This window comes from Artibeus jamaicensis, unplaced genomic scaffold, assembly GCF_021234435.1.
Source record: "Artibeus jamaicensis isolate MK-2021 breed Jamaican fruit bat unplaced genomic scaffold, CSHL_Jam_final contig_1803, whole genome shotgun sequence".
Classification (NCBI taxonomy): Eukaryota; Metazoa; Chordata; class Mammalia; order Chiroptera; family Phyllostomidae; genus Artibeus; species Artibeus jamaicensis.
The window spans coordinates 2980922-3007164 of NW_026521356.1; the positions used below are offsets into that span (position 1 = coordinate 2980922).

Sequence of the window (26243 nt, forward strand, 5' to 3'; positions counted from 1 at the left end):
ATTTATCCTGTTGAAGTTACTGGTTTGAACTTAGAAAGACTTTGGGATTCTTACACCTTAAAAAGAGTAACTCCCAATTCTGTATCCCTCAGATTCCAATTTCCTACCAAGTTGCAGCCCTGACGTATGGGTGTTTACTGAATTTAACAGTTAAACAGAAACAAAACCAGGTATCAAACAAGCAGAGAAACCACTCTTTCCGGCCAGCAGCTTTTTTTTTTGTTTTTGATTTTGTTTGTTATTTCCTCCCCTCAAGTAGTTCTCCTTTAGGCAAAAAGGATCTTGGGGGTTGTAGTCTTGGGGCACAGAGCTTTGTGGCTGGAGGCGCCGACTCACTGGCACTCAATTAGCACAGAGCCGACTTGCTCTCTGTACAGCTATTGGCTGGAAGGCAGCGGCCGCCCGCCCCCGCGCAAGGTGGTCATTGGTAAAGGCAACTCAGGGTTTGGGCGTAGTGTAGGCGCCTGCCGAGTTTTGAGGACCGTAGTCCGTGATACAGCAGAGCAGCCATGGCAGAGCCTCAGCCCGCATCTGGCGGCCTTACTGACCAGGTTGCCCTCGATTGCTGCTCGGACCCGGACCCCAGCACCAAGGTGGGTGCAGAACCTATTTTTCCTTAGGGTCTGGCTCGGCGCAGTTGAGTCCAAAGACGGAGCAGATCCCCAGGCTCGGCCAGCCTGGCTGGGGCTAGATTCCAACTTATTTCAACCGCTGCTGCACCTCTGTCCGTTTTGGACCGGCCGGAGGGGGATGGGAAGAGGGCTGATGGTATCCGATGGGGAATCTGTGAGAGAATCCTTGTCTTGAGGTTGTTTCAAGGCCTGCAGCAACTTTTTAATTTGGGAACGGTAACTGGAAGCCACAACTAACTCAGGGTCAGATCCCTTGTCTGTGAATGTGCCTGTTCCCTAGGTCAATAACCATGGCAGATAAGAAGAGCACTTTCTGAGCTCCCGGTCTGAGTTCGAAGGTCTCTATCCGTGCCGGCCTCTCCCAGTCTGCATCCTTTTTCCGTAACTGCCCTGGCTCCAGGCTTAAGCTCCTACAACTAATTTGATTGCTTCGGGTTTAACCGCGCCCAGAATTTAGTCTTTCCTTGGCTCTTAATGTATGCGCACGGCCACACTTCTGCCCTCCCAGTGCGTGGTGGCCCCCAGTGGAGATGCCAGCTTTGATCTGACAGGAATCTTAGAAATGTCTTCATCAATCTTCTCATTGCAGCTGAGAGCCTGTAGAGGAATGAACTGTTGCATATGAAGGCTTTCACCCCTTCAGCCTGCTTAACATGTCTGTGCTAAGTAAGAGCCAGTGTAACTAACTCACTGAGGTGTGGTGCATCCGTATGTTGTCGAGATTAGACATAGCAGCTGGCTGGTTTATTCCTGTGTACTTATCAGTGTCAGTAAACGCCTTTGTGTATTTATACAATGGGCTGGGAAATTTTTTAATTCTTTGAAGAATATAGTTTAGGCAGCCCTCTAAGAGGGATTCATGACATTGGTCCCTGCTTGTTCTTTGCGTTCAGGACAAAGAGTCACACACTTCTCATTGCTAAAGCGTTTGAGTAATATTTGGTACTTAGCTTTGACAAACCTTAGTCACTGCAAAACTAAGGGTGAAGTAATAAATTTATATATGTATATACAAAGACACACATACGTAATCTCTCACACTCATCTCACTTGTAAATCTTCTACTACATAGAAATATCTAGTCATTTCACATAATATAGAGTCATTCAGTACAAGTTAATTTCCCAGATATCTAGGAATTTTATCTACTGAGCTATTAAAGATTTCAGGGAGATCTTTATAAAGTTTATTCAGTACACATCCTTGCATTCTTAATTTACACTTTCCATAATCTAAATTTCTCTTGGTGATTTGGAGCAGTTATTTTTTGAGATCAGTAGTTTTTGGCCTTTGAGGTACTACCACATGGAGGACATAAAACGGACTGTGTACTAGCAGCTGGTATATATTAAGTGTGTCAGGCCCTGGTTGTTGTTTTAAGTACATTACTTAATTTTATACTCACAAAAACCCTTTGAGGAAGGCATAATTATCTCCATTTTACAAATGAGACTCTGGCACACAGGTATTGAGTAACTAGCCCAGAGAAGAGGAGCCCACACTCCTAGCCTCTATCCTGTTCGGCTTTTGGATTTCAGCACTAATTTTGGAACTTGAAGAAAAGTAAAACATCTCAATGAATTAAATGCAGCCTGATTGCTAATCACCTGCTATATGTAAAGAACGTTGCGGGATACAGGGATGAACAAGATATAGTCCCTTCACCAAACATAACATTAACTCTAATAGTAAGTGGGACTGGGAGTAATGTCCTATTGAAGTTAGAAAGCACTCTGGGAGCACAGGAGGTAGAAACTTTTGAAGGCAGCATCTGTGGTGTGGTCTGTGCTTAGGGTATTTGGAGTGCGACTGACTGTCTACATTTGAATCTCTTGTTCTGTCATTGGCTGCAGTGATTTTAGCAGGGTACTTGGGATGAGTTTGTAAAAGCAGCATAAAGAGGGCTGCTAGGACGATAAAGTGCATTGGTGTTCTCTAAACTGTGAAAGGCGATACAATTTAAGGTTGTATTTTAGCTGCAGATCAGGGACTGCTAAAGCAGAAGGTGGGAGTGGGTACATTCCTTGAAAGATGGATGGGATTCCAATACCACTGGGACCCAGAATTATGTAGGAGGGCATTCTAGGTGGAGGAAACATCTAAGCAAAAACGTGGTGCATGTTCTGAAGAGGTGAGTTACGCATTTTTGGTTGAGCAGTGGAGCAGTCGTAGCGAAGGCCAGAATGATAGGTTGAATCCAGATCTTGGAGAAAGCTTTGAATGTCACATCAAAGGAAGTTGGATTTTACAAGGGTAATGAGGAACCATTCAGGATTTTGGAGCATTCTGTTGAGTAGATTAGAGGTGTCCAACGCCAAGGTGATAAGGACACCTAAAAGGCTCTTCCCAGAAAGTGACATAAGTGACAAGGGTCTGCTTTGAAAAGGAGGGAGCAGCAGTGGTGGAAAGTCAACTTGCTTGCTGATCATTTGCATCGCTGTCATAAGGGCAGACCAAAGCCTGTGCAGCGGCACCACATCCTGAGCAGTCTTACTTGACTGGCTAACTTTCTTCATAAGGCCAAATGCTTCTTTTTCCAAGTAGTAATCTGAAATTCACTCTTTCAACTGTTTCTATCGGTGTCCTGTAGTCCAATAACTTGGAGCGATAGGTGATGGAGTTGGGGAAAACTTTCAGGGTTAGTGACATTAACATTTTGAGTTTTACCAAACACAAAGGAGGTAGCCAGGTAGAACTGGGTCAGGGGTAAGAGGAAGAAGAAATTTGAAAAGGAAGAAGGAAGGACATAGCTAGATAGGACAAATGATGGTTCTACCCAGAGAGAGCCGTGGTATATATAAAATCATAATGACATCAGAGAACTGATACAAACCTACAGGTAGTACGTACAATGAGACTGAGGTTGCAGGTAGTGAGCGTTGAGGGAAAGGTACACAGTACAGCCATTGGGATGCTCAAAGAAATTATGAGTATTTGCATTGCATTCACTTGTTTTTCTCACAAGTAAAGATTTTTATTTGGTAAATATGTTTTATAACATGTATGTTTTAAAAGTATATTTGTACTTGTGCATAATTTTTTAAAATATATTTTATTGATTATGCAGTTACAGTTGTTCTGTTCTCCCCCTTCATTCCCCTCCACCCTGCACACCCCCTCCCCCACCATTCCCCCCCTTTAGTTTATGACCACGTGTCTCAAGTTCTTTAGATTATATATTTCCCATACTATTCTTGCCCTCCCCCCTATCTATTTTCTGCCTACCATGTATGCTATCATTTTCTGTACCTTCTCCCCCCTTCTCCTCCTCCCACTCCCCTGTTGCTAACTCTCTATGTGATCTTCATTTCTGTGGTTCACTTCTGATCTAGCTGTCCTCTTAGTTTGCTTTTGTTTTAGGTGTGGTTGTTAATAACTGTGAGTTGGTTTTCATTATACAAAGGTCATTCTGGTAGTAGTATAGCAAGATCATTCTGGACTGCATTATCAACCTGCAGGAAGCAGAGAGACCAGGGCAGCTATTAAAATCACCCAGGCAGGAAGTAATGAAGACTTGGTCAAGGCAATGAACACTGGAAAGGCAAAGAGGAAGATTCCAGAGGGATGTAAGCAGTTGGGTGGATGGGACACCTGGATTGGATTCTGTAGGGGTAAAATCTAGAAGGAGAAATCTAGGAAGACTCCAGGTTTCTGGCTTGGTCTCACAAGGGATTCTAGAGGCGCTCCCTAATGGAAATATAGGAAGGAGTGTTTATCTTGGCTGTGATGAATTTAATATTTTGACCCAGGTTGAACTGATGAGTAGGCTGATGGAGACTTCAGTGCAGAGCTGAGGTTAGAGGTATGGCCTGGGGCGTGCAACTTGGGAATCAAAAGCAACAGCTGGTAGTGAAAACTCTAGGTGTATTTTGTAATAGCAGGAACAATAATAAGCAAAGCAGTTTGCTCTGGGCCAGGCACTATGCTAAGCACTTTCATGCATTATCTCATTTGCTTTTCAGCTGAACCCTAAGAACTGAGAACTATAATTATCCCCATTCAAAAGACATGAAAACTGAGGTTTAAGTTAAGTAATGATTTACTCAAGATAACAGTGGTAGAGTCAGCATTTGAACCATATTGCCAGGGAAGATTTATTTCTCTCACATTTGTGGTTTTTTCCTTCTCCTTTTGCATTTTGCATAAAATTTAAAAAGTCTCATGATCCTGAGGGCTTCTAGGATTTTCCTGTTTCTCTTATGTTGTAAAAGTAGTGTGGCAGGTGTGTTTGTTTACTAATAACTCAGGTAATTTTTACATTTAGAAAAGTTTCCTTTGTGTCTCCTAGCTATTTCTGTCTCCCTTATCTATAGGGAAAGTATACTGGAAGTAGGTTGTTGGCTGTGGGGTTATAGAGTAGGAAGGGAAGGAACATAGAAACCAATTTAGATAAGATAGAATGAATGTAGAGATAGGGGCTGAATTATTTTCGAGAGCATTCTTCACATTCTGACAGGAGTTGAGTCAGGGAAATGACACTAGAAGAAGGAAGGCAGTTAAAGAAAAAAAAAATATATATATATATAGTACCGTGTTATGCATCAGCCTGGTGCCCCAGCTATCACATAGTAATCAGTTTGTTCCCCTCAGATACACTGTATTTTCAAGAGGATCTTCCACTGAAGGCAATTGTGATTCTAAAAAGTCAGAAAAAAACAACTTAATCACTTTTGTTTTATAGGAGATAGGATATTAGGGGTAAAGAGTTAAGCCCTTTCCCCTTTGATAAGAATCTGACCTTTGGGTCAGAATTCTTAACTTTAACTCGTTTCCCAGGAAACAATTGAAATGGTGTTTGTTCCTTGGGAATATTGTTTATGGTAAAAATGACTCAATTGGTAAATTGCATCTGGAGAAGGAAACATTTAAAGACCAAATGGGAAGCCACAGCTTTGGGCTTTTCTAAATTCAGTGGCCGTTACAACTCTCTTTTGTGGAGATTCTGGAAGCAATGCCTCTGGAGTTGCCAGTACAAATGTTGGCTCACCTGGGACACCAGGTGGTCTGCACGCCTGCCCAGTGTGGACCTTCTCCCCACACCTGAGCTGTCCCACCCCTTTTAAGGAGTCCTGCCGAAGAGGAACACCTGGTACAGCTCTGTGGCAGGCGGTTTTCCTGACTGAAACACCCTTTTTGCCTCTGGTTGTTTGTAAGTCTGAATGTTTGGTTGAGCCGTAAGATTTCCTGCTGGGGGTGATGCAACACCTTTGAAAATGGATTGGGAGAAATTGCTGATGGGCTCCAAAAGGAATTGGCATTGCTGTTATTAAGGTCAAAATACACACATTAGGCCAGAGAAATTTAAAATTTTCCGAAAATTTGGCTGGTGCTAATTTTTTTTCTTAAAATTTTTCTGAAGACTGAAGGGGATAGAGATGCTGGAGATTTTGATTTTAAATAAGATGTACTCTCTTACAAAGCTTCCTAGTAACAGTTCTAGAGAAATGAGTGTCTTCATCACTAGAAAGAGAATCTGAGAGGTAGAGAACACAAAGTCAAGCAACTTTTTTTTGCCATTTGTTCTGGCTTCTTGATAAGTTTTGCTATATCCTGAAAACACATACTGACCAAACATGTTCCGATGTTGGGGGCGGTTGCATAAAATTAATTCGAGACTTCTGGGAATGGAGTATTTATACACTTCCCTATGCCTCATGATAAGTACAGCTGAAACCGGGCATTTTATTTATATATATATATCCAGCACAGGCTAGGGAGTCGAGACCCTAAGAACAACATGGTAGTGAGTTTCATCAGTTTTCTTTTTTCTCATATAGTCCAGACTTGGAGCTAAAGAAGCTAGCAGCCTGGAACTGCCAATGGGTACACACACACAAAAAGCCCAGTGAAAGCCTCTCTCTTGCCACAGGACCAGGAAACAGGCAGTTTTTCCTGGTTAGACAGAAACTTTTAGATAGTAACAGCTCTGCTACAACCCGACACCACAGAAAAAGCTGTGGCCGCAGCCCCACTTATGCCGACAAAGGCTGAGTGGGGACCCTGGTCTCCTGCCCAACAGGCTGTACTGAGGTGCCCCACCTCCCCCTGCTAGCACCCCAGCAGGTACCAGAGGGGGCTGTAGGGAGCCAGAACTTTCATCTCACCGGAAGTTACAAGTCCCCCCACCATCCCCATGCTGTATCATCAGTGGAGAAACATGGGAAACCTGAAAATCCACTACAGCCCTGCTATGGAATTATTTTAAGACAATTATAAATGGGAGAGTAAAGGGATGTAAAGAGAGGTAAGGTTTCTGTACTTCACCGATAAATGATGGCACAAAGTGACCATGATAAGTTACTTATACAGGGGTGGGCAAAGGTAGATTAATAATAATAAGTAGTACGATAATAAATAAGTAGTACAAGAATAAGCTCACAGACTCACAACTGTAAACCTACTTTTGCCCACTCCTATATATAACGGAACACCTAGCGCAACCACCAAAGAAACCATACAAAAAAGTACATGTAAAACTCTGGCCCTGGCTGGTATGGCTCAGTTGGTAGGAACATCATCTTATAAATCCAAGGGTAGCAGGTTCGGTTCAGGTCAGGGCACATGCCTGGGTTGTGGTTCATCCTGGTCAGGGTGTGTGTGGGAAGCAACCAACCAATGTTTCTCTCACATTGATGTTTCTTACTCTTTCTCTCTCTCTCTGGAATCAAAAAATAAAAATAAAAATAAAAAATTTAAAAAAACACTCTAGAGAAATCAAAGTGGAATTATAAAAAAAAAAGTTCCAGTAATCCACACAAGGGCAAAAGAAAAGAAAGAACAAAGAGAAAGCAAAACAAAAATAAATAAAATGGCTAACTTAAGCCCTAATATTTCAATAGTTACATTAGGTGTAAATATACTAATTAAGACAGAGATTGGTAAAGTAGATTTTAAAACGTGCCCCAGTTTATCCATATATGAAGTGGTAGAATTTATTGTGATCATTTGTAGCATAAAATTTAGTCATTATACTGTATATCTTAAACTTACATGGTACTATATGTCAATTATATATCAGTTAAATGGAAAGAAAAATTTTAAATGTCTCAACTATATGCTACCTATAGAAACTCACTTCAAATATAATGATAGAGGAAAGTTAAAGAATAGGAAAATATGTATTATGCAAACATCAATCAAAAGAAAGCAGGAGTGCCTATGTTAATATCAAATAAAGTAGACTCCAGAACAAGGAAAATGAACTTTGAGACGTACATTATAGAATGAGAAATGGGTCAGTTGACCTAGAAAATATAACAATTCTAAATGTGTGTGCAGCAAACAGCAGAACTGCAAAACGTGTGAAGTGAGAACTGAAATATGAATGGAAAGGAGACTCAGATCCACAATTACTGTGCGTCTGTTGGAGTCATGGAGACTTCATTACTCCTCTTTCAGCAATTAATAGAACTACACAGAAAATTAGCAGGTAGATAAATTCAACAACAACTTCAACAAATAAGATCCAATCAGCAGACAAGACCTAATCAACATGTGTAGAACACTCTGCCCAATATTAACAGAATACACTTTTTTTCCTCAGGTGCCCATAGAGAATATTCCAGGACAGACCATGTTATGGGCCCTTAAACTAATTTGCAGACTATGGCAAGGCTACCAAAATGAGAAGACACAAATTACATCAGGAATGAAGCAGGGACTACCACTAAGGACTCTGCAGACATCAGAAGACAGTGAGGCAGTGATTTTCAACTGGTGTGCCACAAGAATTTTGAAAACACACAATATCTGACTATTCAGGGGCACTGACCTTTTTTCCTTTAGATAGTCAAGTTAGAAAAAAATGACAGTAGCCACCACAATAGCTGTCCAGTGTGAATAAGTCAAAATTACATGTGTTTTTTTGTCAGATTGGCAAAATATATTTTTTGGTTTGCCACAGAATTTTAATAATTAGTTTATGTGTGCCATGAGATGAAAAAGGTTGAAAATTACTGCAACAAAGGAATGCTAAAAACAACTATGTACATTAATTACACAACTTACCTGAAGTGGAACAATACCTTGAAAAACACAAAACTGTCATAACTTACCCAATTTGAAATAATTTGAATAGCTCTATAACATAAGAAAACCAAATTCTTAATCAATAATCTTCCAAAAAGAACATTATCTCCAGGCCCAGATAATTTCACTGAAGAATTCTTCCAAATGTTAAAGAAAAATTAACATCAGTTACACATTCCCTTCAAGAAAAGTGAAGACAAGGGAGCACTTCCCAATTCATTTTACAAAGCTCGTAACACCAAGACAACTAAAACCACATGAAGGCAGTACAAAAAGAGAAAACTGCAGACCAATATCCCTCACAAACATTGACGTAAAAATCTTTGACGAAATACGAGCACATAGAATTCAGCAATATATAAAAAGAATTACACACCATGACTAAATGAAGTTTATTCCAGTTACGTGAGCCTAATTCTATATTAAAAAATCAGTTAAAATAATTCACCACGTTATGAGGCTAAAGAAGAAAAACATGAACATATCAATTGATGTAGAAAAGGTATTTGATACAATTTAATACCATTCATGGTTAATTTTTTTAGAAAAGAATAGGAATGGAGGAGAACTTCAACTTGATAAAGAGCATCTATAAAAATCTTACAGCCAACATTGTTCATAATCACGATGCTTCTTACCTTTGGGGAACAAGTCCAGGATGTCTGCTCTCACCACTGTTATTTAACATAGTGCTGGAAGTCCTACTGAGCACAGAAGGCTGGAAAAGGAAATAAGGGAATGCAGGTCGGAAGGGAAAATAAAACAGTCCCTAGTTGCAGATGACAATTGTCTGTATAGGAAATCCTAAGGAATCCTACAAAAAACTCTTGTAGAACTAACTGAATTCAGCAGAGTCACAGGATACAAAATAAACATACAAAAATCTATTGCATTTCTATACACTAGCAAAGGATATGAGCACCAGGATTAAAAATACAATACCATTTACAATTGCTAAACAAAATTAAATACTTAGGTATATATCTAAAAAACATGCCTAGGGCTTGTATGGTGAAAATTACCCAGTGCTGACAAGCCCTGGCTGGTGTAGCTCAGTGGACTGAGCATGAACCAAAAGGATTTGTAACTCAGCGGATTTGACCTGTGAAACAAAGGGTCACTGGTTCGATTCCCACTCAGGGCACATGCCTCGGTTGTGGGCCAGGTCCCCAGCTGGGTGTGCACAAGAGGCAACTACACACTGATGTTTCTCTCCCTCTGTTCCTCCTTCCCTCCCCCTCGCTCTAATAAGTGAATAAATAATCTTTTAAAAAATTGCCCAGTGCTGATGAAAGAAATCAAAAAAGATCTAAATAAATGGCGAGACATACTATGTTCATGATTGGATGACTCAGCATAGCAGAGATGTCAGTTCTCCACAAAATGGTATGTATATGTTTAACAGAATCCCTATTAAACCTTTTTATAGATCTAAGCAATCTTATTCTAAAATTTATATGGATGGTGAAGAAACTACAGTAATTTTGAAGAGGATAAAGTGGCAGGAATTAGTTTACCTGGTTTTTAAGACTTACTGTATAAGTACAGTAATCACTATCTTTTCAACAAATGGTGCTGGAGCGTTTGAACATACATAGATACAAATGAAGCTTTAAGTTAAGTCTCACATCTTATGCTGAAAAAGAAAAGGAAAAATTCCATTTAGAGGTACTCAAAGGGACCTTGGCCCTTTCTTTGGTCCATGTCCCTGCCCTGCTGTTATAATTTTGCCAGGATTATATTGTAGGCACATAGGACATGCACTAGAAACATTCTTTTAAAAAAAAAACAACAAAAACTTTTTATTGCATTTTTTTCATTACCATTTAACCCCTTTATAGCCCCCACGCCCCTACAATCACCACACTGCTGTCCGTGTCCCTGAGGCCTTTTTCCTTTTTTGCTCAGTCCCTCCATCCCCAACCTCCCCCACCCCAGCTGTCATCCCGCTCTCTCTGAGTCTGTCTCTGTATTTTGCTTGTTCTGTTTGTTCATTGATTCCACATATAAATGAAATTATGTGGTATTTGTGTCTTTCTCTGACTGGCTTATTTCACTTAGCATAATGTTCTCCAGATCCATTTCAACCGTTGCAAAGGGTAAAATTTCCTTTAATGTAGCCAAGTAGTATTCCATTGTGTAAATGTCCCATAGCTGTTTTATCCATTCACCTACCGATGGGCACTTGGGCTGCTTCCATTATCTTGGCGAGTGTAAATGACTCTGCAATGAACACAGGGGTACTTATGTTCTTTCCAATTAGTGTTCTGGGTTTCTTCAGATATATTCCCAGGAGTGGGATTGCTGAGTCAAAAAGCAGATCCTTTTTTAATTTTTTGAGGTATCCCCCTACTGCTTTGCACAGTGGCTGTACCAGTCTCTACTCCCACCGGCAGTGCAAAAGGGTTCCCCTTTCTCCGCATCCTCACCAGCACTTGTTTGACTTATTGATGATAGCCATTCTGACAGGTACGAGATGATATCTCACTGTGGTTTTAATTTGCATCTCTCTGATGATAAGTGATGTTGAGCATCTTTTCATATGTGTATTGGCCATCTGTATGTCCTCATTGCAGAAGTGTCTATTCAGGTCCTTTGCCCATTTTTTAATTGGATTGTTTGTTTTTCCTGTGTTGAGTTTTGTAAGTTCTTTATAGATTATGGATATTAACCCCTTATCAGATGAACCAACGAATATGTTCTCCCATTCTGTGGTTGTCTTTTTATTTTGTTGGTGGTCTCATTTGCTGTGCAAAAACTTTTTAGTTTGATGTAGTCCCATTTGTTTATTTTTTTCTTTTGTTTTGTTTGCCTGGGGAGATATATCAAATAAAATATGCTATGGGCAATGTCTGAGATTTTACTGCCTATGTTTTCTTTCGGGGTTTTTATGGATTTGGGTCTAATATTTAAGTCTTTAATCCATTTTAAAGTATATTTTATTGATCATGCTATTATGATCAATTTTTTCCTCCCCTTTATCTTCCTTTGCCCTGTACCCCACCACCCACCAGCATTCCCCCCTTCTTTAGTTTGTGTCCATGGGTCATACATATAAGTTCTTTGGCTTCTTCATTTCCTATACTATTCTTAACCTCCCCTGTCTATTTTATACCTACCAATTATGCTTCTTATTCCCTGTAACTTTTTCCTTGTTCCCCCACCTTCCCCTTCCCACTAATAACCCTCCATGTGATCTCCATTTCTGTGATTCTATTCCTGTTCTAGTTGTTTACTTTGTTTTTGTTTTTTACTTTTGGTTGTTGATAGTTGTGAGTTTGTTGTCATCTTATTGTTCATATTTTTTATCTTCTTTTTCTTAGATAAGTTCCTTTAACATTTCATATAATAAGGGCTTGATGATGATGAACTCCTTGAACTTAACCTTAATCTGGGAAGCACTTTATCTGCCCTCCAATTCTAAATGATAGCTTTGCTGGATAGAGTAATCTTGGATGTGGGTTTTTGCCTTTGATGATTTTGAATGCTTCTTTCTAGCCCCTTCTTGCCCACAAGGTTTCTTTGGAGAAATCAGCTGATAGTCTTATGGGAACTCCTTTGTAGGTAACAGTCTCCTTTTCTCTTGCTGCTTTTAAGATTCTCTCCTTCTCTTTAATCTTGGGTGATGTGATTATGATATGTCTTGGTGTGTTCCCCCTTGAGTCCCAAAGAAATTGGACTCTTTGAGTTTCCAGGACTTCCTGAAGTCTGTTTCCTTTGCCAGATTGGGTAAGTTTTCCTTCATTATTTTTTCAGATAAGTTTTCAGTTTCTTGTTCTTTCTCTTCTCCTTCCGGCATCCCTATGATTTGAATGTTGGAAAATTTAAAGTTGTCCTAGAGGTTCCTAAACCTCTCCTCGTTTTTTTCTCTTTAACTCTTGTTTCTTCATTCCATACTGGTTGAATGTTTATTTCTTCTTTTCACTCCAAATTGTTGATTCGAGTTCTGTTTTCCTTCTCTTCACTGTTGGTTCCCTGAATATTTTTATTTCACTTTTCATAGCCTTCACTTCTTCCTCTATTTTGTGTTCATTCTCAATCATTTCTGTGAGCATCCTGATTCCTAGTGTTTTGAACTCTGCACATGATAGGCTAGCTATCTCCTTGTTGCTTAATTCTTTTTCTGGAGGGTTTTTTTTTCTGTTCTTTATTTGGGCCATATTTCTTTGTCTCGCACATTTGTACATTGTAAGGTGCAGAGCCTTAGTTATTCATCAGGGATGCATTGTAGCTATATGTGGGGAAGGAGTCAGAGAAGGAACAGTGCTGCTTGCTTGGCTCTCACCTGGCTTTCAGTCACTTCCACTGCACCCACAAGTGAACTAGGCCTTTTTGGTGGTGATTCCTGGGTGGGTCAGTTTGTGTATGTTCTAGGACCTCACAGTTCCCTCCAATGCCTGAGAGACTGGGACTTTCTCCCACCACTGCAACCCCTACAGCTTTTTACAGCCAGGTGTTTTGAGGCTTTAGTTTCTTGAGACTGTGCTGCCTGTCTCACTTCCCAGTTGTTCCTCCCCGCTTATCGGTTCTGGAACGTGGGACCGCCCGGTCCACCAGTCACTGCCTTGCCAGGCATCCTTTCTACCCCAGCTGTCTGTGTCTACTCCTCCTACCAATCTGGATGAATGTTTCTTCTTTAACTCCTTGGTTGTCAGACTTCCATACAGTTCGACCTTCTGGCAGTTCTGGTTGTTTTTTGTTTTTAAATTTGTTGTCATCCTTCTTTTGCTTGTGTGAGGAAGCAAAGCGTATCTGCCTCTTTAATCCATTTTGAATCTATTCTTGTGTGTGGTGTAAGAAGGTGGTCTGGTTTCACTTTTCTTCATGTATCTGTCCAATTTTCCCAATACCATTTATTGAGTAAAATATATTTAGCCCATTATATGTGCTTGCTTCCTCTATCTGTAAAGGCGTGGATTTATTTCTGGGCTCTCTATTCTGTTCCACTGGTCTATGTGTCTGTTTTTATGTCAATACCATGCTGTTTTGATTACTATGGACTTACAGTATAGTTAGCTATTAGATAGTGATTCCTCCCACTTTATTTTTCATTCTCAGGATCACTGTTTTTATGTGGGGCCTTTTGTGGTTCATATAAATTTTTGAAATATTTGTTCTAGTAATATGACATTGGAATTGTGATAGTAATTACATTGAATCTATAGATTGCTTTGGGTCATGTGGACATTTTAATGATGTTAATGCTTCCTGTCCATGAACATGGAATATGCTTCTGCTTATTTTAGAAGCATTCTTGATTGTACCTTTATAGTTTTTATACACTATAGTTTCACACACTCAGTTTTTAAGTCAAGTTTGGAGTATAACCCGCCAAAACTGGATTATTTTTATTCTTCTTTTTTTTATAAAGCAAAGGAACAAATCTCTGTTACATAGTAGTTATCCCAGAAAACCTAAAGATATTTAGGCATCAAGAAATCTTACTTTGCCCTGGCTGGTGTAGCTCAGTGGATTGAGTGCGGGCCTGTGAACCAAAGGATTGCAGTTCGATTCCCAGTCAGGGCACATGCCTGGGTTGCAGGCCAGTTCCCAGCAGGGGACGCACAAGAGACAACCGTACACTGATATTTCTCTCCCTTTCTCCTTCCCTTCCCCTCTAAAGATAAATAAATAAAATTAATTTTTAAAAAAGAAATCTTATACTTTTATTGTTCCCAATTTAGAATGTGATAGGGGAAAGACAGTTAAAAAGTGTCTGATGAAGCATAGGGAATCCAGTTGATAATATTGTAATAACTATGTGTGGTGCCAGGTAGGTACAGAACTTATCAGGAGGACCACTTTGCACAAGTTATATAAATATCTAACCGCTATGCTGTATACCTGAAACTAATATAATATTGAATGTCAACTATAATTGAAAAAATAAAAATTAACAAAGAGAAAATAAAACAGACAAAGGATTGTCTGATGAGATAAAACATGAATGTAAGTCTTTTAAAACACAAGATATATTTATTTTAAACAGTATTTTATAACTATGGCAATAAACAGTCATTTTAAGGAACTTTTTAAAAATGGACTTTTTCTCAAGATCATTCAAGTGTTTACCAGAAGTACCAAGAGTTACAGAATTATACCTATATCATCATTTATGGGCCCCTACATCTCCTAGACAGAAGCCGCGTGTTGACTCCTTCCCACCCTTGAAATCTGACTTGCTCTTCTGCTGTACCTCTCCACCTGAACCTTCTCCACCATCTCCCAGTCTTTTCTGTGTTGCTCTTCTGCTTTCAACATCTCATAGGATTACATTGAACCCACCTGGATAATCCAGGATAATCTTGGTGTTTTAAGGTCAGTTGATGAGTAATTTCATCTGCAAAGTTCTTCACAGCAGTGATTAGTGTTTGATAGAATAAGTAGGAACATATTTAGAATTTAGTCCCTGGCTGTAACTCCCTCCCTTCGGAGCCCGCAGTGCAGTGGCTGTGCACCGTGTCTGGTGTGAGGAGGAAACTGTCCTCCAAGAGCCTGCCAGGTACAGCCTTCGTAATTGCCTGTTGTTGGACCTGTATTTTGGCCTAGAGCCGGCCTCCTCAAGCAGATGTTGTAACTGATAAGAGAAAGGGCAGTCACTCACATTAGCCGGGAGGGAAGGATATTTGCTATTTCTGTAGTGTTCACAGAGCCTTTTTTAATTGCTGCTGCAACAAGAATGTGAAGGGGAATTGGTTCTGCTGCTATTTTGGTCTCACTACAAAGAGCAACTTTGTAGGTGCGTTTATACTTACATTCAGCAGGAGAAATCCAGACCTAACTGTGAGTGCCAGACTAGCGCCTGGATAGATGCAGCTGCTTTTCTCTTTTTCAGCTCTTTGCTGAAACTGAGACTTTAAGAAGTGTAGCACCTGACTGAGAAAAGCAATCCAAATGTTTTAGACTTGTAACTTCAGAACCAACTGCCTTATAGGAGATTATAAGCAGTGAATGAAGAATTAAGTTACTACATTCATTAAGATCAGCTTATTAAGGTAGTTTTTAGTTTAGCTTTGTTTTTGTTTTAAATAAGACTTTTAATGCTTGAAATAAAAGTACATTTTGGTTACTTAAAAATTTAGCAAAGAGAAAAAATGTAATTTCCTAGTGATGCTGAGTGAATCAGATATGTTTGTATTTATAGGATGTAAGTTGCAGGGGAGAAGTGTTTGTGGCTGCAAAGGGGAAGTTCAGGATTTTCCGGCCTGTCCTGTCAGGTCCTTGGGCGACAAGAATAGAAATTTGTTAGGAAGCACAATCTAATTAACAGACTCATGGTCTGGAAGGTACCTGTGGAAGAAGAAGACCTGAACTTAGAAAGTTGGGACAGTTGATTTAAGCACCCTGAGGATGATTCTCATCTAGTAAATGGGGATATTAATATCTATAGGTAGCGATACCTCATAGTAATGTGCCTAATGAGGTTGAACCCCTCGGCAAATTATTAAAGCTAATCATTTGAACTCCATGAGTTATACTTTCTACCCTTTTATCAGTCAAATCAAGCCTTTTGTTTCCTAATTTTTAAATTGGACAGTTTTGCAGCGGTGTTAGAGATAGCAACTTTTTACCCTTTTAGTTACTTAGGAGTTTAGGATCTTGTAACTTCTTGCTAGGATTACCAATACACAGTTCTGTGAGGGCATTTATGCCTCCATTCAACAAATTTTAAGAGATTGGATTCGTTATTTCTAATGTCACTGTCTTAGTTTGGGTAACCTGAAAGCCAACTGGAGATAAGGATTTGGTTCTCAGTAGTTTATTTGGGAGCTAGTGAAAAATCACCATGGAATGGGAAAGAGAGGCAATAAAACGTCTGTAAGAGTAAGGACATTTTGGGCTTCAGTCTTGCTAGGAAGCTTCTGAAAAACTGGGTAGAACATGTCTCAGAATTGCCCCACTAAAGGGCAAGGAAGCAAGGGGTTTTTTTTATCCATTATTGGCTGAGGGTCATTCCTGGAGTGTAAGTGTCCTGGCACTTTGGACCTGCCCCACCCTGTGACCAGAATATACGTTTGGGCAGAGAGCCCAAATTGTGGGTAGTAGGTGTGGAAACCGTTTCCAGGTGATTTCCATGGTAGGCAGAGGAGACAAAGTTGTTTTCTCCTTAAACATTATGTTACAATGTTGGACTGTTTACATCTTGTTACAGTAAGTACAATTAATTTTGGTAACAAATAGTAAAGCTTCAAGGCATTTAACATATACTGTTTCTCCTTAGGATTTTCTGTTGCAGCAGACCATGCTGCGAATTAAGGATCCTAAGAAGTCCTTGGATTTTTATACTAGAGTTCTTGGAATGACGTAAGTAAACTCTTTATTGGCACCTGTAATGTTTAAATATATAGGTTTGCAAATATAGTGAATGTTTTCATATCTGTTTTTAAAAATGGGTTAAAGTTTGCTTCATAAATCATAAATGTCTTGGACAAGGCTTGCTGACTAGGGCTTCTGTGAAGCTCCTCCCCTCTGTCCCAGCCTGGCTCACTGGACAGCTACTCTAGTGCCCGTATTTTCTCTTAACTCCCTTCTCTCTGAGAGCTGCCAGTTAAGTCCTTAGTCTGTCCAACTCTGGCTGGTGTGGCTCAGTGGAATGGGTGCCAGTCTGAGAAATGAAAGATTGCCAATTCGATTCCTAGTCAGGGCACATGCCTGGGTTGTGGGCCAGGTCGGAGCGTGCAAGAGGCAGCCAACAGAGCTAGATGAATGTGTCCCTCACACATTGCTGTTTCTGTCCCTCTCTTTCTTCTTCCCTGCCCCCCTCAAAAGTAAATAAATATTTTAAAAATTAATAAATTACTATTTCTCTATTAAAAAATAATAATACAAAATAAATCCTTGGTGTGTCCTTATCCTTTTGATGTTATAGCCACTTTTAGCCTCTTGTTTACTTCAGAAAACATATAGATATAAAGACATACTACTTAGAAAATGAATGACTGCCTAAAACTGGCCATCTGTCCCATTTTTTAGGATTTTTTTTTTTTTGCTGGATAAGTGATATCCACAGATCCCATAATTCTTAAAGTATTTTTGTTTATTTTTTATGATTTGAGGTTGTTGTTTATTTTTGATAATATACATAAAGTATAAAATGATTTTTAATGTACTGCTTAGATAACTCACACTGACATTGAGAAAAAAATTCAGGTAATACAGTATGTCAATGTTTAGAAAACCCAACCAGTTCAGAAAAATACAAAATGAAAAGCAGTAACCTCCCTCTCCTAGTTCTTCTCCCCAAAGATAATTGCTGTAAACAATTTCTTGTAATTTTTTTTTTCAGAAAAAGTATTTTGCATATATATATGGCACATTTAAAGGACAGAATGAAAACAAAGGAGCTGCACACTTGCCATTTGCAGGCATTTTACATGTTATTTCCTTGCATCTTCAGAGTAGGCCTGGAAGGCAGAAACCAAAGCTTAAAGACATTAAGTTACTGACCCCAAATTTGAAGCTAGTTCTGATTGGCTCCAAGTTGATGTTTTTTTAAAGAGCCCCCGAGTAGGGGGCTTGACATTGTACTGAAAGACATGCTCAGCTGAGGAGAGCAAGTTTCAGCAGGGTCATTTGCCTCATTCCCCACGTGGTTGGGCTGTAAGGCTTGGACAGTCTGCTTCAGGTGCAGAGATAGTTTTTCATGGTTAGAGTATTTGAGATATTTGATACTTTTATAAACAGATTAGATAGAATAAATCTTTTTTGTGATAAGTCAATACATAAATAGATCTTAGCAGGCCAAGGCATATTACATAGCAGTGAAAAGTAAAAGATTTGGAACAGAATTCTAGAAACTTTTCATTTGCTGTGATTATGAATGAGGTCATCTTGGAACATTTAATCCACAGCAATCTAAAGAAAATTGTAATATATGTATGCTCATTCTGAATACTCCTTGCAAGATAATCTTACACGCTAAACTCACTTTATAGACCATAACTTCAATGATCTTTTCTAAAACCACAGGATTTAGTAATTCATTCTCTCTTTCTCTTGTATCAATCACTCCTTTCCACTGGCTCTTTCCCTTCAACATACAAAAATGCTTAAGTCTTCTCTATTCTAGGATAATTCTTGCCCTCTGCCCTCTTGCCCTCCTTCCCATCATCCCCCACTGTCAGCGAAGGTAGACCATGCTGGCCGTTTGACTTGCTCACCTTTGTTCTCTCCCAGCTTGGGCGGTGCAGGCTCTGCTGCCCCACGCTGCTGAAACTGCCCTCACAGGATCTGCCCATATCTTGTGGCCTGTTCTCAGTCCTGTTTGACCTTTCTGCAGTATTTGACACCATTAACCACTTTATTGTTGACATTTGCACTTTCTGTGATAGTAGACTGCCCTTCCTTCTCTCTTACCACATAGCCTCAATTTTTTTCCTAGGAATTTTGGCTTAGTAAGAAATCAGTACATTTATTTATTTATTTATTTACTCTTTTTTATTTAAATTTTATTTCTCAATTACAGTTTATATTTAAAATTATTTTGTATTAGTTTCAGGTGTGTCATTAGACAATCATATACTTTTAATGCATTTATTTTATTAACTGAATGTTATATATCTGAACAGACAAAAAGTAATGCATTGAATTTTTCACTAAAAATTTTCTTTTGAAGATATCTTTTTGCTGTTTATTAAATGTTTAAGTACCATAATTCCAGCTAAGTTTCCTTATGTTTGAAGAATTAATGATATTTAGAGAATTGATAAATTACAAGTTTGCTTTTTAAAAGTTTTTTATTTCACTGATATTACAGGTGAATATAAATAGGTTGCTTTTTTCCTATTGAAGGCATTTTTATTGGTTTCCCCTGCTTTTCCTATTAAAATGGCCTCACTACACACAGGTCCTGTTCTTAGTAGAACTTGAATATTTTTATGTTGATTTTAGTATGAATCAACCTTTCCTGTTGTTAATTGATTCAGGCCTGCTGTTGTTTAATTTCAGGCTACTCCAAAAAATAGATTTTCCCACTATGAAGTTTTCACTCTATTTCTTGGCTTATGAGGATAAAAATGACATCCCAAAAGATAAAAATGAAAAAGTAGCATGGGTATTCTCCAGAAAAGCTACGCTTGAACTGACACAGTGAGTATGAGTTTTTATCTGCTTATAGTCTACATTTTTTAAAAGCTTGCCTTTTTACACTTTTTTTCCTTTGTAGCTTAATTCAGACCTGGTCTACCCAGTCACTCTGCATTTGTAACAATATGTTATATTTTTTATGGAGCTTTTGGTCTTTGTTCTTGTGGCATAAGTAGAACAAGTGAAATCATTTGCTTATTAGATAATCTAAGATTGAAATGGCAAAATATTTGCCAAACTATAGCTAACAGATATTTACATACTGTAACTAAGGTCTTTATAAAGTGTTGAAATAGGTATTCCCCTTCTTTTTGTTCTTTATGTTGTTTTTGTATACTTTTTGACAACCAGTAAACAGCATTTGTTTCAGGGGCTGTGATTTCATGTGTCACCGGTTTCACAACAGCTTTGAAATCGGACAGACCTAGACATCTGTCATCCTTGACTCTGAATAAGTTACATCATCTCCATAAGTCACAGTCTAATTTATAAAATGGAGGTGCTCAAATACAGCCCATGGAGCTGTTGTGAGTGTTTAATGAAATAAAATGTGCTCGGCATGATAAATGATAGTTGCTTTTATGGTTACCCGGGTGCCTGGTTTAGTCCCCTTGGTCTAGCTAAAATCACACTTTGCCCATTTTGTCTGTTTGCCCTTTCTGTAGTTGAAAAGTTAATATTTACAATAGCAGAGATTAGACCAAGTAGATTAAGTAGCATATATATACACATATGTATATATGTAATATATAGTACATATACAAATTTACATATAGGTGTATATATAATATGTAGTATACATATGAGGTCAGTCTGTAAAGTATCCAGCCATGTACTATAAAAAAGAGACATTTATTGAAGAAGATACAAGAACCTGTGTACATAGGACAGTGACGCCTTAGTCCCCTTCAAAGCAGGCAACTTGGGACCTCACACAGTTCTCCCAGTTGCCATCAACTGCCCTGTTGTATTTTCCTGAATCTCATCAATGCTCTGAAATCTCTTACCTTTCAAAGGTGATTTCTGATTTGAGAAAAGCCAGAAGTCACAGGGTGCCAAATCTGGGCTGTAGCAGGGCTGAGTCACCTGGGTGTTCTGATGTTTCAGAAAAAAAAAAAAAACCTGCCTGAGGTATGATACATGAGCGGGCTTGTTGTTGTGATGAAGCTGCCAGTCACCAGTTGCCCATAGCTGCAGCCTTCTGAATCATCCAACTAGTTTCTGCAGAGGAACATTTAAGTTTAACACAACATTTGATGCAGATTCGTTGCTCTACTCACTCATTCATTTTGAATGTGATGACTACACAGTACACATGCTCACTCAACAGCCTTTACTACTCCCACTGACTAGTACAGCGAAGTCATTGTTCACACATGCACATTCCAGTCCATTCTCCTTGGCCACTGGTTTACATCAGTGTTGCACAAACTGTTCTTGTTATATTAACAATGGCTATATGTTTTTCAGACAGACCCCATCTATATAAAGATTTTAAAGACAAATTGTTGCAAATTTCTTTTCAGAATATCTGCTCTACAGGTCACTTGTAATTACGTTTTCCCTCCTTTTATAGTAATTGGGGCACTGAGGATGATGAGACCCAGAGTTACCACAGTGGCAATTCAGACCCTCGAGGATTTGGTAAGCTTCCCTGTTTGCGTGTAATGTATATGGATTTGTGTGCTTTTGCACTGTGTCCCTATTTATGATGATAACAAATCTAAAACATTAAGATTATAATTAATTTATGGTTATTTTTATTTACGCAAATAATTTTATTGAGGAGTTGCTGAAGCTCATGTCTCAGACTAAACTTCAGATCTACTCTCACAGTGATTTTACTGTCTGTCTCTCTGTTATAGTGATTTTTTTAATATTTAAAAAAACTATGGTTAATAATCTCGATTTTTGCTAGCTTGCGCCTGAGCCTTGAACTGAAATCTCTCACTCAAGATAACAAGATAACAGGCTTAAACTGGCTGCTATTTGGTCAGTGTCAACCTTAAACCTTTCAAGTATGAGTAAATGATTACTTTTTTATTCTTAATAGATTAAACTATGTATGAGCCAGTATTGGGCATATTTTAAATAATTTATATCAGAGAAACTAATTAATGTATTATACCCCTCCAGTTAGACTTAGATTCTTGTTCTGTAATGCAGGGTGGGGCAAGAGTAGGTTTATAGTTGTGAGTACACAAAACACAGAGTTTATTCTTGTATTATTATTTATTAATTATTGTATTATTTTCCATATGTAGAACTACTTTTGCCCCACACTGTATATTATAATTTTTTATCCTACTTGATTCAGTCTGGTTTTGGATGCCTTTTGTTTTGGAACACACTAGTTGTGGAAGGCACTTGTGGTGCTTGGCTGCCCCGTTGTAATGATTTCTTCCTTCTCTCCGCCTTGTTTTGGGCATGGTCACTTCAGGTCACATTGGAATTGCTGTTCCCGATGTACATGGTGCTTGTAAAAGATTTGAAGAACTGGGAGTCAAATTTGTGAAGAAACCTGATGATGGTGAGTCTGCTGCTTGTTTTCTTCAGGCCTCTCTTTTAGTTACAGAACATTTGCTAAGCACCCACAGAGAGGGAGCTGTTGTAGTAAAGCCCTGCCCTTGGTTGGAAGTAACTTTGAAGATTTCTACTTCAACCAGCTTAAGGAAAGAAGGGAAACCATTGGAAGAAACCTGCTTATTTTAGTGAAATGGAAGCCAGCAAGCTAGGGTGGCTTCACAAAGGACTAGACACAGGAAGTGGGGAGCCAGTGAAGGCTTAGGCTCCCTCACCCACCCCCCGACCCTGCCACGTTCTCTCACTGGCCACCAGCTTTCACTGTCTCAGCGGCTATATAGTCCCCCACCCCAAATAAGTTCCTTAAAGTCTGTTTCTTCCTGATATTGCTGTAAGTATACCAAATCTCTTTAGTTAATAATTGCCTGGTATTTCTTGTTCATCTTTTACAACTTTAGCATGTCCTTACATTTTATATGTCTCTTAAAATAGTATATATCTGGATTTGGGGATTTACATGTATTAGAATTTATTTTACTTAAACCTATTTCTGCCATCCTAATTTATTATTTCTGTTTTCATTTGAAACTTTTCACTGTTTCATCTGAATCCTTTCTTTTCATTTTTTCAATTAAAAGATTTGTTATCCAGATATTCTGCCTGGTAGGAGAAGAACTTGCTGCCTTTTACTCCCGTCATGTTCTATTGCCCATTCTGGCATAGTATTGATTTTTTAAAGATGATAAATACAAGGGTGGGCAAAAGAAGATTTACAGTTATAATACAAATAAAAATGCAGTGATTAATAATGCAAGAATAAATTGCTTCACGTACAACTATAAACCTACTTTTGTCTATGCTGTAGATCAAGGTGTTTGATCACCGTTTCTCTGTACATCTTCTACAGCACTTTTTACTTTTCTGTCTCTTTATTAAATACCTCAACCCAAACTGTTTGCAAAGAATTTTGAGGCTTTGTGTGCCTGGGAACCATGTCTTTATACATAAATGGCAGTTTGGTTGAATATAAATTTTAGGTTCATTTTTCTTCAGTCTTGGAAATAGAATGCCATTGTCTTGGTTTTTCATCCACCGTTGCTGCTGAAAAAATCTGCCGTCTGATTTATGTTCTTTTGTATATTGTTTTCTGTTTTGTTCTAGAAGCTTTTAAAATTTATTTCTTTGTCCTTGCCTTTCTAGGAGATTTACTCATACTGGCATACCACTTAGCTAACACTTCCTCAAATGTATCTTTTCTGATAATCATCTTTTGTGTTCTCATCTACTGTTTTATTTCAGGTATTATAATTTGGATTCTCAAGTTATGCTTAGTTCCTTTAACTTTTCTTCTTTTTTTCATATTGCTTATATTTCATATTCCATAAAAGAATATGAAATATAACCATGTTTTAATAGTTCTTGATCCATTGCTGTAATATATGTTCTTCTGTTTGAATCTATAATCCATTGTTTTATGATTATGTTCCTCAAAATCTTGTTATTTTGGTCTGGGGTTTTGTTTGTTTGTTTGTTTGTTTGCTGTAGCTATTAGCTATTCAGGTCCATCAGGCAGTGAGAATGAGGGGAAGACCAGATTCAGTCCTTAACAACCCACTGGCCTTAGGAAGATGGGCTGGACAGAGACCCATAGGCACCTGAAAGTGAGAATTAAACACATCACATTCTGCATAACAAGTCTTTAAGTTAGATCTTCTTGCTTTGTCCCTCGGGGACAAAGTGTTAGCAGTATTAGTAAGAGATAGTTCTGAGATGGTCATCCCTTAATCCTGGTTATGTAGAAAGTGAAGGTTGGAGATTACTTGGTTCCCACGTGTTTTTCTCAGCTTCCCACGGTTTTCTGTGGTGCTTTCATTTACTCCTGAGGACATCTGAACCAGTAGTACAAACCCCCTACGATGCGGGATGGGTGCTGATGCCCAAGGTACTAGGAGGAATAGCAACCAAACTAATAGAACACCCTCTCTTTATTTTCCCACAGCTATGATGGACTGCCTTCTGGTCCAGACCTAAAGTACCCCCGTCCACATAGACCGGTTAAAACAGTCACCCCACCCATCCCCAAAATTCCTCTCCCAACCATCACAAAAAAAGTTCTTTTTCCCTCTACTTGCCATCTGTGTTCCTCTGGGGTAGACCTTGGAGAAAGGAACCAGAGATAGGAGTCAACTAATTCAGCATCTTGGTCCCATGATGAATTTCTGAGGTCACATTTTTCCATTTAAGCAAACAGCTCTACTGCTGGACCTGCTAGTTTTTCAGTCCCAGGTGTGAGTTCCTGTGAGGAAGAATCTGATCGGCAGACCTTGGGTTACACAGAGTAGTCTTGACAGGGCTGGTGTCGCTCGACCACCTGGGTCTTTTGGCTGTGGGTGAGCCCTGCTCTCTGCTCCCTTGGGTACCTCCTTATTCTTCCTCTTTAAAATAAGACAATTTCTGTAACTACGCAACTGGTAGCATGAAGTGATATTGTGAATTGAAGTAATCACCTGATAACTAGAAGGTGTAGCCAGTCCCACAATTTATTTCATTAGAGTTGGTTTCCAGGTAAGTGTAGAAGATAATTAGTCTTTCTGAAAAACAAACATTTGGGCCACACTGACAACAGAATTTTTTAAGGTTAAAACTATAAACAAAACAATGTATTTTAATGAAGCGCAAATTGAAATTGAAGTAATAAAAGGTATATTTTAAAATTTTCAGATTTTTTAAAAAGTCTTTTTAATCATGAAAATCATTTTATTTTACAGGTAAAATGAAAGGCCTGGCATTTATTCAAGATCCTGATGGCTACTGGATTGAAATTTTGAATCCTAACAAAATGATAACTCTTACTTAGTTCTATGACAATAATGCTTTGAGATTTCAGTGAGAAGTGAAAAAGTGAAACAATGTGATTTGAGATATTCAGATAACAGAAGCATCTAGGGCTGATGTTTCACTGTCCCAGTTCAAATTATTCTTAAGTCCATAACCCCTCCTGTTTCAGCTGTGTTTTTAACCTATCTATTCAGTCATTCTAGTTTTAGAGTAGTGCTTTGTCTTGTGTCCTTGAACGTAGTTGTATAACATTACTTTTTTAGGTAATAATTAGAACAGTTCCCCTCAAAGGCTGTATTTGCCTTCTCTCTCCTAACTATGACTTCTCTACAAGTCTACCTTTGAATCATTTAACAAAAAAACATTTAACATGTTCTTATGGCAACCTTCTGGGGTTTTAGTTCCTCAGAGGTAATTTTCACAGTAGAAAGTAAAGAGTGCTGAACAAAAATGAAACTTTCTGTGTTCTTCAAATAGTATAAAGTGTTTACAAAAGAGAAGGCACTCTTGGGAGCAGTTCAGAATCCTGCTGACAAGGATGCTGGCAGAAAAACTAATTTCTTCTTATTTATAAAGTACTTTCAAAGTTCAAGGACTAACCTCTTTAATTTGGGAAGGGGGAGGAGGATGGGGATATTATTTCCTGAATATGTATGTCACGTATTTTATCTCGCTTAATCCTCCCAACTATCCTGTGAAAAAGGAAAGAGGCTAGACATGTAAAATAACTTGAATAAATTAAGACAATAAAAATAGACTCAAGTACTCAAGATTTCATCATCATAATTTTTAGTATTTAGATCGTACCTCATAAATTAGGACCTCATGACATGCCCTCCGCTAGTCCCCTGTCGTGAATACCTTCAGTGAGCTAGCAGCGTTATTCTCCCAGCCTGGGTACCTCGAGGAGGGAAGCAGTCTATAGCACACAACTGCTCTGGGGATGCCCGTTCTTGTGTGAATGCTGCTTGTTTTACTCTTCCGGATGCCAGTAATTATTTAGGATCAATTATGATCAGTGACAACATAACTTAGTTATCAGAAATCAGCTTAATGATCTTCCCCGACATGATTGACATTTGGTGGATTCTTAAAAACTAAACTGATTTTGAAAATCTCCTAGGGCCTGGAGGAAAA

General features: G+C 38.7%; 1 protein-coding gene across 1 annotated transcript; it reads left to right on the plus strand.

The window, feature by feature from the left end:
• Positions 1 to 430: 430 nt before the first annotated feature.
• Positions 431 to 25876, plus strand: GLO1 (glyoxalase I). The gene is made up of 6 exons (XM_037146219.2): positions 431 to 593; positions 16882 to 16964; positions 19608 to 19748; positions 21322 to 21389; positions 22186 to 22275; positions 25037 to 25876. The coding sequence occupies exons 1-6, from the start codon at positions 510 to 512 to the stop codon at positions 25123 to 25125; spliced, it is 555 nt and encodes a 184-aa protein (XP_037002114.1). The 5' UTR covers positions 431 to 509; the 3' UTR covers positions 25126 to 25876.
• The last annotated feature ends 367 nt before the right edge of the window (positions 25877 to 26243 follow it).